Genomic DNA, 13,525 nt, shown 5'->3' with positions numbered 1-13,525 from the left:
AGTAAACTTTGGGAGCAAAAGACCGATCATAGCCACTTGACATCACTGCCACTGTGTTCGCAAAAATCATAAACTCTGCAAGCAGTTCGTCACAGCAGAACAGCCACTGTTCTAGGGCGCAATCTTGTATGCGTTCCAAAATGGAACGGAGGCGTTCCGATCAATCGAGCCGCACACGATTGGCCAATTTCAACCGCGACGTTCAAATTGACCAATCGTGTGCGGCTCGATGGAATGGAACGCCTCCGTTCCATTTTGGAACGCGTACAAGATCGCACCCCTAATTACGATGCCGCACCAGCCAGCCTCAGCCAACCATAGAGTAGCAGACAAACAGTTCATAAAACCAACAACAACGGTCAACGGTTGAAAAGAGTTGGCGCAGGTGGCTCCCATAGAAGCCGGTTATCTGTGCAGGTCTGGAGTTCCAATAGGCCATGATTTTAAAACTTCAAAATAGGAGAGGGGTTTCCTTGTCTGGAGATACCCCAGAAAATCACAAATATCCATTGGATGTACCCAAAAAGAACAAATATCCAAGACATTTAACGACATCCAGTTTACATATGTACAGTATAGACCACTTATAACGTAACCGTTTATAGTGCAGAACTGGCTACAACACGGCCTTTTCCGACTCCCGTTTACCCTCCATTAGAACTCCATGTATACGCATACCGCTTACAGTGCAGCCGCGCGAGACGAAATACCGGTTATAATGCAGCTACCACGGGAAAATCTCGCCGACAAGGGCGGCAGCGAGCACGCTTCTCAACATGGTTCGTGCTCCCGGCTGGCGTATGCATTATTCAATGCAATCAAACTCTCGTTAATACCGACTTATTTGGCCGCACATCGGTTAATTCGGACTACTTTTGGAGCTCGGTGAGCGAGGAGCGCCGCAAATGTGCTACGCAAAAGAACAAGAATGGCGCTAGCGTCCAACCGAAACGAAGCGGCAGAGTCCGCATCGCCACAGCCATCAGTTGAATGACAGCAACGCCGGAACGTTTCGAGCCTATTTGTATCTTTAAAGCCTGTATTCTTGCGTTTACCGCCGCGCATAACACCGCGTTGGCCGTGGGCTTTCGTAACTACGTAGTCGTCGTCCACGATCGCGTCGATAGCGGCCACGGTTTTCTCCGCGGTGGTTGCGGCGAACAGTAGTTTAGTTTTTATTCGGCACGCGCGTCGGCCGCGTGCCTAAAAAAACTGCGTAGTCGCCATCGATGATCGCATAAATAGCGACCGCGGTTTCGACTGCAGGTGTTGAAATGAACGGTAGTTAAATCATCCAGACTCTGTGGGTGCGTCGGGTGCGTGCCTTCAGCACTGCAATGTCGCCGTTCATAATCGCGTCGATAGCGGTCACGGTTTTTTTCCACAGCGGTTGCGGCCAACAGTTGTTTCGTTTTGACTCTGTGCAAAGCTGTTGAGCTTGAAGAGCCCCGGCTACATCACGATTATGTTTTCGCCAGCTCAGTGGCAAAAACGTAATCGCAGTGTGCGCGCGATAGTACAAAGCGTGTCTACATGTTTTGCATACGTGCAGGGCTTTAAAATCATTGTTTTGGTTATAGTGCGGTACTGCTTATAGTGCAGATATTTGCGACTCCGGTGACTTACGTTATAAGCGGTCTACACTGTACATGGCAGTCCAGGGTCATCCAAAGTACGTCGAATCTCTTTGTGATTTGGACATCTCTTGCACATTAAAGCTTTTGTGCATTGATCGTACATTGTGTGTTGTGACTAGAATGCACTATGCCGCAGAAATACAAGCAAATTGTCTATAATGCCTAACAATGAGATGCTGGAAAAGGAAAAGTCGTGCTCACGTTGCTTGTTCCAGCACTGTGGCGGGGCATTTACATTGCTTTTCTTCGGCTTCTTTCTGGGGTTTTACGTGCTAAAACCAGTTCTGATTAGGAGGCACGCCGTAGTGGAGGGCCCCGGATTAATTTTGACCACCTGGGGTTCTTTAACGTGCATTACAACGCAAGCACACGGGCGTTGTTGCATTTCACCTCCATCGAAATGCGGCCGCTGCGGCCGGGATTCGATCCCGCGATCTCGTGCAACGTCTTAGCTGACTGAGCCACCGCGGCGGGTACATTGCTTTTCCCCATCACGCGCACGTTTGAGATTCTACAAGAGGGAGAATGTGTTCCCGAATTGTGAAATTTCATCTGTTCATTTTGAAAAGATTCAATTTGAAGTATAAAAGCCCAGAATTTCACTTATGATCACATTTATTTTTTGAAATGTGGTTATGAGGAGCAATTTCGCGTGACCTCTGCACGGACTGCTGGACACCGCGTGTCAAATGCCAAAACTTTTGGTTTTGGTTACGCCATTTTTTCTCATACACAAACGCTTTATATTTCAGTTATGTCTATTAGTACGCTGTTAAAAATACGTAACTTTTAGCTTGCCGAAATATTATGACAGATTATAAAGAAAAAAGAAGCTCGAACTCACAATATCTTTCACTTCACATGGCCACTAATATCAGTGCTGTGTGCGCCGCTCTCGACACAAGTGCAGGGTAATTTTCAGCACGCGAGCCGCATGAAATGTGCTTCATCAATGTGTCTTTTCGACTTTTGTTCGGTTGACCATGGCCCAACTATGTATATACTAGGCAGAACTGTACAGTTGCGTACTGAAATTTAGAGCTATGCTTCTGACTGCTTCTTGTGGTATGTTTTTTTGCCTTGCAAAGTGCTTGTAGAAATGTCCTGAGGGAAACGCTTTGGTGGTTCATTTTCAGACATATTTGTATCACTTGGTTTCTGGAGCTCCTCTTCAAGTGTCAGGGGTACTTATTATTTGCAATGCTTATTTATAAGTATCTGGCCGCGTTATGTGTTTGGCACTTTCGTGGTGTGACAAGCTGCCTGAGCAAGTCACCTATCAAAATGAACATTCCATCTCGGGATTCTGCTTGTGTGGACTTTCTTTTAGTATATATTTTTAAAGATAGCTAGAAAGTACTGGCTTTCTATTTCGAATCTCGTGGCACCAGCTGGCATGCAGGCCATGCACTTTTGGTCATTCATTAGTATGTGATATTATTACTTCCTACTAATCAGTTTTAATGTTTTTAAATATAATTGTGGCATTGTGACTGCTAGTCATTTTTTGAGTGTTAACACCCATTTCTTACTACTTTTGTTTTAGTGAAGTTGAATTTTCAGGAATTTGTTTTTATTAAACGTTCTCTAATTTCTTTTTTGTTTTTTTTTTACATCCACGCTTAACCTGTTTGTATACAGTTGAAACTTGCAATAAATATTTTCATACATGTGCCTGGCTGGGTGCCAATCATTGTAATAAAGCTTTATCAATTGTATAAATAAAAAGTAATATTGATATGACATTGAGTCTCACTTGTGTGCTTAACCTAGTGCTTACTGAACTCACTTTTAGCCATTGCTGAATATGTAATAATTCATAATGGATAAAAATACAGATCTACGATTTTGTGAGCCTAGTTTTTATATTTTGATGAGCGCTAGAACTATATATAATAAAAAAGATACCTCATGAGTTTTCATTTTAAATTTTGACATTTACATGTTTGCACATTAACAAAACATTTCAAACAAGCTCACCAGCTACTTTCCGACAACGGTGGTAACTGTGGCATTAATGTGCCTCAGGAGATGTACCATCGAAGAGTAATGAAATGCGAACAGCGGAGCATGTGGCCAAAGCATAACTAAAGGTACAGTGCATGCCGTCGGCCAGTAACTGTGCAAATGTGTGGGCATGTGGTTCTCGCGCCGAGTGTAGCGCTGCTCAACCTACTGTGATAAACGACACCCGTATTTTGTCCAAAAGTTGTTTTCTCATCCCGTCGCAGCAGTGCCATTCCCACCTGGCAGTACACTGTTATGGTGGCTAGCACCATCGCTGCATCTGTAGCATGATATAGCTGGCACGCGCCCAGTTTCCTAATGTGCGCTGCTTTGCTTTTGTTTCCACCACCAAACTTTGCTGCCAGTGTCTAATCGTAATTCGAATAGCACCAAAAATGTATTACACTGGAGGAGCAATAACAGTGCTAGCCACCTTAATAGTAATCGCAGGTAGGAATGGTACTGCAGTGGCGGGGTGAGAATACAAGCTTCAAACAAAATACAGGTGACGTAATCGCACTAGGATTCAGTGAATACAGTGAGAATTCGGGTAGAAATGTAAAGGAGATGGAATGGTGGGGAAGAACGGTCTTTATTTCGGATCTTTTTTATACTCTTGAGCACCTATCAGGTGACACTAAGGTGACACTAAGGTGACATCATGCACCTAATACATGACAGTTTCACAACTTCTGCTAAAATTAGCAGATGCCTATTTAAATGACATTACTTTGAGGAGGAGCCGCTAGAGGCCACTACACAAAATCACAAATTAAATTTGCCAGCAAAAGTGATTCATATGTATCGCTTGAAGCCATGGACAACTAGACAAACTCAGAAGAAACTAAAACTAAGACACCTGAGAAAGCAGCAAAAGAGAGAAACTGAGAAGTTTAAGATTCTCAAGATTGATTTCTTAGTAAATGACAAGGAGCCTAGAAACAAACCTTTAAAGTTTTGCCTACGCGTGCTTAGTTCACTCGTAGAGATCGTTCCAAATCTTGGAGCCTTTTAGGTAACACTAATGGTGATCTTACAAAAATATAATACATATAGAAATTGCTGCTTTCAAGGTGTAATGTTGGAGCTTGAATATTTATGGGACGGCTCTGCACATGACTCTTTTTAAGAAGTTGAAGCACATGAGAAAGTGCATTGGCAATTATTTTCCATCTAGATTCAAAAAGAAAAAAAGAGAAGAAAAGACAGCTATCAGGCCTGATGGTGCTTTGAGCATATTCTTGAAATACTATGCAGCACAATTATACGGATAGCTGACGGACATCTTCAACTCTTCGCCAGCTTTGGAAGATACGGATGATTGCCGTAAATCATGCATGCATCATTTCGATACATACCACCCTGTTCCAATAACCAGCTCTTCTAGTAAGATGTCTGAACCCATTATTGCAAATTACACACACGATTTGCACAGTAAAAACAAAATGTTTTCTGTATATCAGCATGGTTTTAGAAAACGCATGTCTATAGTCACACAATTAGAATCAACTGTGCATGAGTTCTTTAGTGTTATTGATTAGATCTTTGTCAACAAGGTGTCACATGATAAATTATTGTGCAAGTTGAAGCACTTAAGTCAGAGTTATCAGATGGATTTCATTTTACTTAAAAAAAAAATGACAGCAGTTTGTCCAAGTTCCAAATTCTTCCATTGCGCATCCTGTTACTACTCAAGTTTTTTGTTAATTTTAATTTCTGTATATGATTTTATTGAGATCCTACCAGGAGAGGTTTCAATTACTAGACTTTTGTAGAAAATTGTGTTGAAAAGATAAGTTGCACAAATGATTGCATGTCCTAGCAGCCAACAACTCTACCACATGATGACTCATGCGAGAGACTACCGAATTTCCTCACCTCTTCAACACATGCAGCAGGAAAAAAGCCCTCTTCTGCTGTCCTTTGTAGGCGGCCCTGATAAGTGCAGAAATATATAAAACCATGAGACTGGCAACAGTGCAAAACAAAATTTTTGCAATAAGAAGTTAGAAAAAAGAATGATGATCAGGTTTTCTCAATAGAAAAATGCTTAATAAGTAAATTAAAAAATAAGGGCTAGCAAATTAATGTGACATTTAGCTTGAAATTAATGTTCTTGTATTGTGAAACATAGCTACCAATTTTGATGCAAAAAAAAATGGGAGGACACTTAATTCGCCTTTAAGAGTGGAATGCGATAGCATTTAAAGATCTCCGACTGCTTCTCACGCTTCCCGGCAACTGCAGCTTATGTAACCGTAATGTTTACCGAGAAACGCTAGTGGTGAATGCTATGCACAAAGGCGAGCTTTCTGGTAGAAATGCGGCCTCTTGTGAGGGCCAATCCCGGAGGTAGTGCACAGCCGCATCAAAAAAATTACATCATTTTCAGATTTCTGTTATTGTTTTGCACTTTTAATATTTCAGTCTTACAAGATTTAACATAAAAGCCATGCACTGTTGTTTTGTTTCACAACATTTGTTTGTGGGCTGTCATTCTCAAAATTAGGAGGAATAACTTTTTCAAAACTATAAGACAAGGTATGAACAACTTTAGTGATAGAATGGTGTGGCAATATAACCCGCATATACTGCATTCATATAGCAAGGCGTGGCATATACATATACCTAAATATAATTTTTCTATAATGGACAACGCCATCGCCACCGACATTGACACCGGATTTTCTGCAACACGGGTCCTTAACGCTATTGCGTTAACTTCATGTAACATCTTGTGCACTGCGCAGTAATACATGCAACATTTATTTATTAATTACTTTTTTATGGCTACTGAAGTGTATGAATATGTAACAAAGGTGGTAATTAAAGAAAACCATAGGCATTCCATTGTAGAGGTGCTCGAATGTACTGAAGAAATCTTGGCAAAGCTGCAGGGCTGATAATTGCCTAATTTTCTTGTTAGCAGCCTTTAAATTGCACCTAAGCAACCGATGTGTGCACATGGTGGTTAGCGAATATGACGCAAGTATCACCACATTACTTCCGGGATTTTGTTCACCATGCCGGGGCAGCCATGGATGGCACCAAATCTCTGATGTCACATTAGGGACCTGCGTGTTCCTAGTCATGCATCACTTCCGGAGAGTGGTAATGGCAGCTTTTCTTTTTTTTTTTTCCCCGTTTCAGTACCAAAAACATCTACCAGTATTAAATATGTTTACTTATGTGAGCCTTTCACAATGAATTCACTCACAATTCCACCACAAAATTTTACAGGGAGGCTGCTCTATATACACACTGTCTGAAACTAGGCTTTTCAAGCAACCCAAAATTTTGTTACAGTTGGAGCTTAGAGCATGAAGCTTGAGGTGTCAGCTACTTACCTCCCAAATGGAACTACTGATTTTTCTGAGAACTTCAATGATGTCATCAGCAGCAAATGACAGGTACCCAGGGCTGGAGCTGGTGAATGACTGCTTGGCCTTTGCTATAGCTAGGAAACAACATAGAAAATTGAATTCAATATGAGCAAGATACTTGTACATTATAACATCATGCAGTGATCAATATGTTCAACATAATGGCAGGAAATAGTTTTGAATGCCTTCCTGTTATTTTTCTGCAATATGTTCTAGGCCTGCCTGAGAATCCTTATTATTGTGTATTATTTTACCTTCCTTGCATTCATAGCATGGGTTTAGTTACTAAGTTCATTGTGACCATAGAAAGAAACCATAGCACTGCGTATGTCAGAACATTTAGATGATGTGTCCCAGAAGGCCAACACATGAAAAATCACTGGAGGTGGTAGTGGTCACAACCAGGTCATAAAAGCCTGCAATTGACTTGTGATTTCTGAAGGTGTTTCACTGTTCTTTTTTGTTTTACTTTTGTTTATATTTTGACACGTTTGTTGGTGTCTGTTCAGCTCACATTAAATGAACACGTGCAGCCAACTCAAACATGTGAACTTTCCAAAACATACAGTCTAATACCCCAGTCACATGGGCAAATTTAGCGACACTTTCAGCAAATGCACTTCAGTGAAGCAAGTGGCACTGTGGCGGTATGCTGCTACATGGGAAAAGAAAAGAGTCATTTAGAATTAATGACAATGTTGATGGGTAAATCAGGAGGTACATCACTTTAAACGATACTATATGCAAAATAACTTTGCAAATGCATTAACATGATCAATCGGCATGAGCCAAGACAAGACAGCATTGCATTCAAGGTGAGCAGAGGTAGAGGTGGTTTTCATTGCAGATGGCACAGGGACACTTATAATAGCTGAAATCCCGAAAAACTGGTTTATAAGTATTATTATTTCTTTGAAGCACTGCTATTAAGGCTACAATCATTGATGCAGCAAAATGAGTTCTGTGAACGCACTCACTGGCAAGTGCATTCTACAATGAGTGTCACTAAACCTTTCCATGTGACAGCTTCCGAATGACACTAGTGGCAAACGGGACTCACTCAAAGTGGCATTAAATTTGCCCGTCTGACTGGGGTATAACATTCAAGACATATTCCATACCTATGGCCAGTTTTAAACATGTCATATACAATTTCAGCAAACTAAGTATTTTTGTGCAATACTGGAATTGTTGTGACAAGGTGTAGGTAGTTGATAGAGCATTTGATTTGCAGCCAGAGGAGCACACCCTCCGTGGAGTGTTGCGTGCACGTACAAAGGCATGCGCTGCAGCTTCTGCAATAATTCTGTGGGAGGCTCACATGTAATTACAACAGTCCAAAGGACTTTATGGTGATGACCACAAAGCTCTAATTGATAACCTATTTATGGTACTTTTTGTAATTTACTTCTTGCTGGTTTGTGTGTGCTTTGGTTATTATTATTCTGAAATCTCTGAAAATGTACAGGAGCCTTTTATTCTTTTTCGTCCATTGCCGGGCCAGCCCTCTACTGCAACAGCTCTATTAAAAAAAATTAAATTATGGGGTTTTACGTGCCAAAACCATGATCTGATAATGAGGCACGCCGTAGTGGAGGACTCAGGAAATTTGGACCACCTGGGGTTCTTTAACGTGCACCTAAATCTAAATACTTGGGTGTTTTCGCATTTTGTCCCCATCGAAATGCTGCCGCCGTGGCCAGATTCGATCCCACGACCTCGTGCTCAGCAGCCCAACACCATAGCCACTGAGCAACTAAGGCGGGTTGCAACAGCTCTATTAGTCTAGTGCATCTTTTTAAACTAATGTTGATGGGTCTGTTGACTGACCCATTTATTTGACTGATAGCCTGTAGGTGTAAATAGGTGACCAATTAATTGATCTGTTAGACTAATATGTGCATATTAGGCTGGTGGTCTGCTGGATGTCTTGTATTTTTGTATTAAAATTTTTCATAAAAATAACCAACAATTTCTTTTTTGTCAGTTGCCGTTAGCTTCAACTGCTGCCTTATAAAAACTTGAAATTCCACAGTGCATTATAAGAAGATATGCCATAAAAGCAGCTTGTTATTATTCCTATATATAACAGTGACACAAGGAGAGAAAAGATGCTCATTTGAATGAAACAAGTTTGAAATTAATTTTTACTTTTAATTACCTTAATTTTTTTTTTCTTGAAGTTAGCACAAATTCCTAGGCCTACTTTCCCTATAGTATCCAGTTTGTCTGTGTTAGTCTGTAACAGCAGCAACAACACAAATATTTGGCTTACAAATTGAAAAGCGAATCCCATTGGCTCCATGGTCATGATGTGGCCGTGGGGGAGTTGTAGGCTCATCTGTTGAGGACTGTGAACCAAGGTGGGAACTGGGCCGTGGAGGCAGACTGGGGGCACCACAGGACCGGACAGTTCCAATGCAAACTTTATGTACACCGAGACCGCAGACTGAGCAAAAGATAAAGAGTGCCCATATAAGACGCAAGCAACAAACTGGTGAACACAAGCTGGCAAATTCTCAAAACAAATGTTACTAGCTCAGATGTAAGTTCTTTACATGCATATGTTATAGGCCCACTAGTCATGCACCTTTTTACTTGTGCTCATCATCCCTCCTTGTAGCCCTATTTGTCCCCCTTTTCCCTGGTGAAAAGTAGCAGGCTGGAGGAGTCCATTTTAGGCTAAGCTCTCTGTCCTGTCTAAAATTACTTTTAAAAAATTTGGCCAGCAGTCTAGAACAGAGCACACCACGTCATGCTACAGCCTAATGCTAGACCAAGCGTTATGCCGATTTTTTCAAAGGGCTATCTATTTATTAATTAATGCCTAGACACTTTTTGGTGCAGTGCACAGCAGTAGCATAATGCTAAACCTAGCATTATGCCAATTTTATCAAAGGGCCATTTGTTTAATAATGTCTGGAATCTTTTGGGTGCAGTGTTCCGCAGTCTTATTCAGTTCATTTGCTTGAACGCCTGGCACAAGCACATGAAAATTTATTATCCACATAGAGCAATCGCCAGAGTTGTACCAAGACAGCATTCATCAGTGTTCATTATCAGAGGTATTGACAATTTGCTTCAGTTCCATGAATTATTTATTACACATTATTTGCCTACAATGAAGACAAGCCTTCATTTACACTTTTTATCAAAGTGTAAAATCCAAGTGTATCAAAGTGTAAAGCTGGCTCCTCATTTGTAATGGTAACGAATTTACTCACCTGTACATTTATAGCCTTGGAAGAAAATTCCTCTGCAGAAGGAATGATACACACATATCCAATTAGTGGTCAATAATTATGACTGCACAACAGAAGGTCTTTGAGGACTTACGGTAACAACTTGTTGCAGTCTGCACAGTAAGTGGGAACCTTGAATGTGTGCATCATAAACTGGTGGTCTGTGTACTTGGCAACCGATGGGTTAATGTTGTCCCTGCCCCGCAAAAAACAAGATCAAATGCTTCTATAAATGGGAGATCAAATGTTCAAAAAGTGCACCAGTGGTGCAACAGCCAAAATAAATAGGATTTGGAGCAATTTTTGGCGCAGGAAAATCTTGCTTTTGGAGCAGGAAAATCCAAATTAGGAACAGTTTCACGAAGAACACTTACTCATAAAACGCCATAAAATTTACCCCACATAATAAATGCGCCCCCCAACTTTGCATTGGATTTCTGGGGAAAACAAAAAGTGCGTTCATTACACAAGTATATATGGTAATTCACATTAGCAGCGTAGGCGAGGGCAGGGGCGCGATCGGAGATTGTTGTTCGGAGCGCGCATTCAGTTTCGCCGTGCACGGTTGACCTGGGCCGTGCCCGGCGAAATTTAACGCACGCTCCGAACAATGACCTCGATCGCGCCCCAGCATTGCACTGCACGCAACTTTTTCCACCAAACACGTGGAAAGTACACATGCATTTCTTCGCAAGTGGTTCCCTTTCGGTTTTTTTTCTGACGATATGTCGCAGCGTTCCGGTGGTAGTCGAAACATGCAGCGACTATTTAACAATCTTTTGGCATTTCGGCGGTGTACAGCGAAAATCGACACCGTTTCATTACCGCGGTGCCTGTTGCCGCGTGGAACCAAACATTTGCTAGTTTTGTGCATTGTGCCGCCTACAAAGCTCACGCCGTCAGTGCCGGGTCGCTTGCTGTACCGTACAAGTGAGTTTCCCGTGGAGTATTTGTACCTGCTCCGCTCGTGACCGCGTGCATAGATACGGCGAGGATCTTGTTGAGTCAACACGGCATGGAAAACTGCTTTCGTTACTACAAGCAACGCGCACTCCACGTCTCCGCGAGATTTTACTGCATATACAACACGCCGCACTGCAACCAGCAGCGAAAATATTCTTCAGCGCCCACCACCAAACACACCAACGCCTCGTCCGGGTCTTTCAGTTTGGATCTCGTCTGCGCTACTGGTACTGTAATGGCGTGTCATGCTGCCAACGCGTCCTTTATTTTCCGCTAAAACTAGCGTAACCGAGAAATTTCGCGGCCGGTCGGGCATTTTGGCGCAGCGTGGCGCAATTTCAACGTATATCGCGGTTTTGACACAGCTCAACACAAAAATACGAAATTGAATCAAAATGGCGCAATTGGCGCAGCTGTTGCACCCCTGGTGCATACCAGAAAATTTTATTAAGAAGTACTGAACTCATTAAAAAGTGAGAAGCATGCAAACGGTAATTATATGGTCAGAAAAGTATCGCAACAAAATCTTTCACTTCATTTGTTGTGTGTTCCCCGTACAAGTGCAACGAATTGACAAAATTTTCAGCAATGTCCTACTACTACCATGACCTTTTATGAGACCATTCACTGAAGAACTACCAGAAAACTAGCAATTTGCTGAAGAACTATAACTGAGACGAACTAATGAATGAGTGATGACCTGGACCAAGAATCATTTACAGGAAACTTCTGGTATTTCCATCAGGCTGGCGTTAAGTGTAAACACAAAGAAGAGAACTCGAGATAAAAGTTGATGATGCAGTAGCAACATTGACAGAGTATGACAACATATGCATAAGTCTAGAAGTTTAACTTCTAGCATACGATTCAAGTCTTTATTATTAGCATGATCACAACTCATGACAATACAACTCTGTAAGAAGGAAACTTACATATGTGTACATACAAATGAGTATTTCACTGCCAGACACAAATAAAGAGAAGAGAAAAAAAAAAGTATGCCAAGAAAGTTCAACTAACATTGCCTTTTCAATGGCCTCAATCCACTTCTTTTTCATTTCTTCTGTTTTAGCATACATCGTGTAAGCTGTTCTGTTCTCAACATGGACCAGGTACCAGTAATACTGCAGAGAATGAAACAAATGGCAGGCAAATATTTGAGGCGGATATGCACCATCCATACAGCATGCGCAAAAGGGAGTCTCACCGTAAAATTCCGAGCAAGCCCCCCCACCCATTTTGGCTGGAATAGAAGCTGCATAACCAATGTTCGTTTCGCCGGTCGCGGCGACGCGTCAGTGCAGCGTCAATGCGCTCTTTCTGTAGTTCTTTTGGTGGTTTTGAGAGTGATAAATACCACTAACAAATATTTGGCTTAATAAAGTTCATGTTCTATAAAATTTTAATGCCATTCCCACTGCGCTTCTTTTTTTTTTTGTGTGGGAAAATTTTGTCGTTGCCATCTTTAATTTTGGTGCTGTTCCGGGATAGCGCCCCCCTTAACTTTGACGGTAATTTCAACTTGCTTGAGGGGGGGGGGGGGGGGGCGCTTGCTCGGAATTTTACGGTCAAAGCACAGCTGTCAGGATACAAACATTGGCTCTACCCTCAAGCTAATCAGGATAGAAACAATCAGACTCATATTTTAAATATTAATTTCTTGCTTGCCCATATGTTTACTATGCACAACTCTATAAACATGAATTCCAAGATTAGCAGTAAAAAAAACATCTGATGGAGCATAAAAAAGAAAACAGCTCCACAGAGTTCCTTAAAGCTACGCTCATTGTCTTTGTCTAATTAAAAGTATAAAAAAGTATATATAATCATTTCCAGCTGATTTCCAAAGAAAATAAAAGTCAAACTGTTCAGAGTCACTGTACTATTTGACAACAAAATGAACTTCATATAACCTTACATTTGCCACTAAAATATAATGCTTAGAATTTATGCCTTCACTCTTGTACCAATGTCTAATGCTTTATAAACTGGCAAGTTTTCATTTCTGTGCCTTAATGCAGTTCTGGTATAGACCATATGAAGTCTCTTACCACGGCTAGAAAAAAAAAAAAAAAAAAGGTGCGGCCTGCCGCGTGCATCAAGAATGGCATAGAAAAAGCGCCAGGAACGCGCTAGGAACGCCATTGCCGGTGGAAGCCGACGCGTCCCATCCTTGTCAGGTAGTGCCGCTCGGGCCAGCCAAGCGGCCACAAATGCAACCACGGCTGTCACGTTCGCTCCCATTGGAGCCAGTCTGACGTGACAGGCTGCACCTTTTTTTTTTTTTTTATCC

General features: G+C 41.7%; 1 protein-coding gene across 6 annotated transcripts in view; it reads right to left on the bottom strand.

The window, feature by feature from the left end:
• The window catches only part of LOC119436621 (protein vav), a 206,905-nt gene that overhangs the window by 31,446 nt on the left and 161,934 nt on the right, over positions 1-13,525 (bottom strand). For all 6 annotated transcript variants that reach the window (XM_037703540.2, XM_037703542.2, XM_037703541.2 and 3 more), the window contains 6 exons: positions 12,253-12,356; positions 10,364-10,465; positions 10,252-10,283; positions 9,303-9,476; positions 6,992-7,101; positions 5,523-5,579 (listed from right to left, as the gene is read on the bottom strand). In XM_037703540.2, coding sequence (XP_037559468.1) covers positions 5,523-5,579; positions 6,992-7,101; positions 9,303-9,476; positions 10,252-10,283; positions 10,364-10,465; positions 12,253-12,356 — 579 coding nt within the window. The remainder of the gene's footprint in view (positions 1-5,522; positions 5,580-6,991; positions 7,102-9,302; positions 9,477-10,251; positions 10,284-10,363; positions 10,466-12,252; positions 12,357-13,525) is intronic.

The sequence above is a fragment of the Dermacentor silvarum genome, chromosome 1 (genome assembly GCF_013339745.2).
Source record: "Dermacentor silvarum isolate Dsil-2018 chromosome 1, BIME_Dsil_1.4, whole genome shotgun sequence".
Classification (NCBI taxonomy): domain Eukaryota; kingdom Metazoa; phylum Arthropoda; class Arachnida; order Ixodida; family Ixodidae; genus Dermacentor; species Dermacentor silvarum.
Note: the sequence above shows the minus strand (reverse complement) of the source record. Positions and strands in the feature narration are given on the sequence as shown.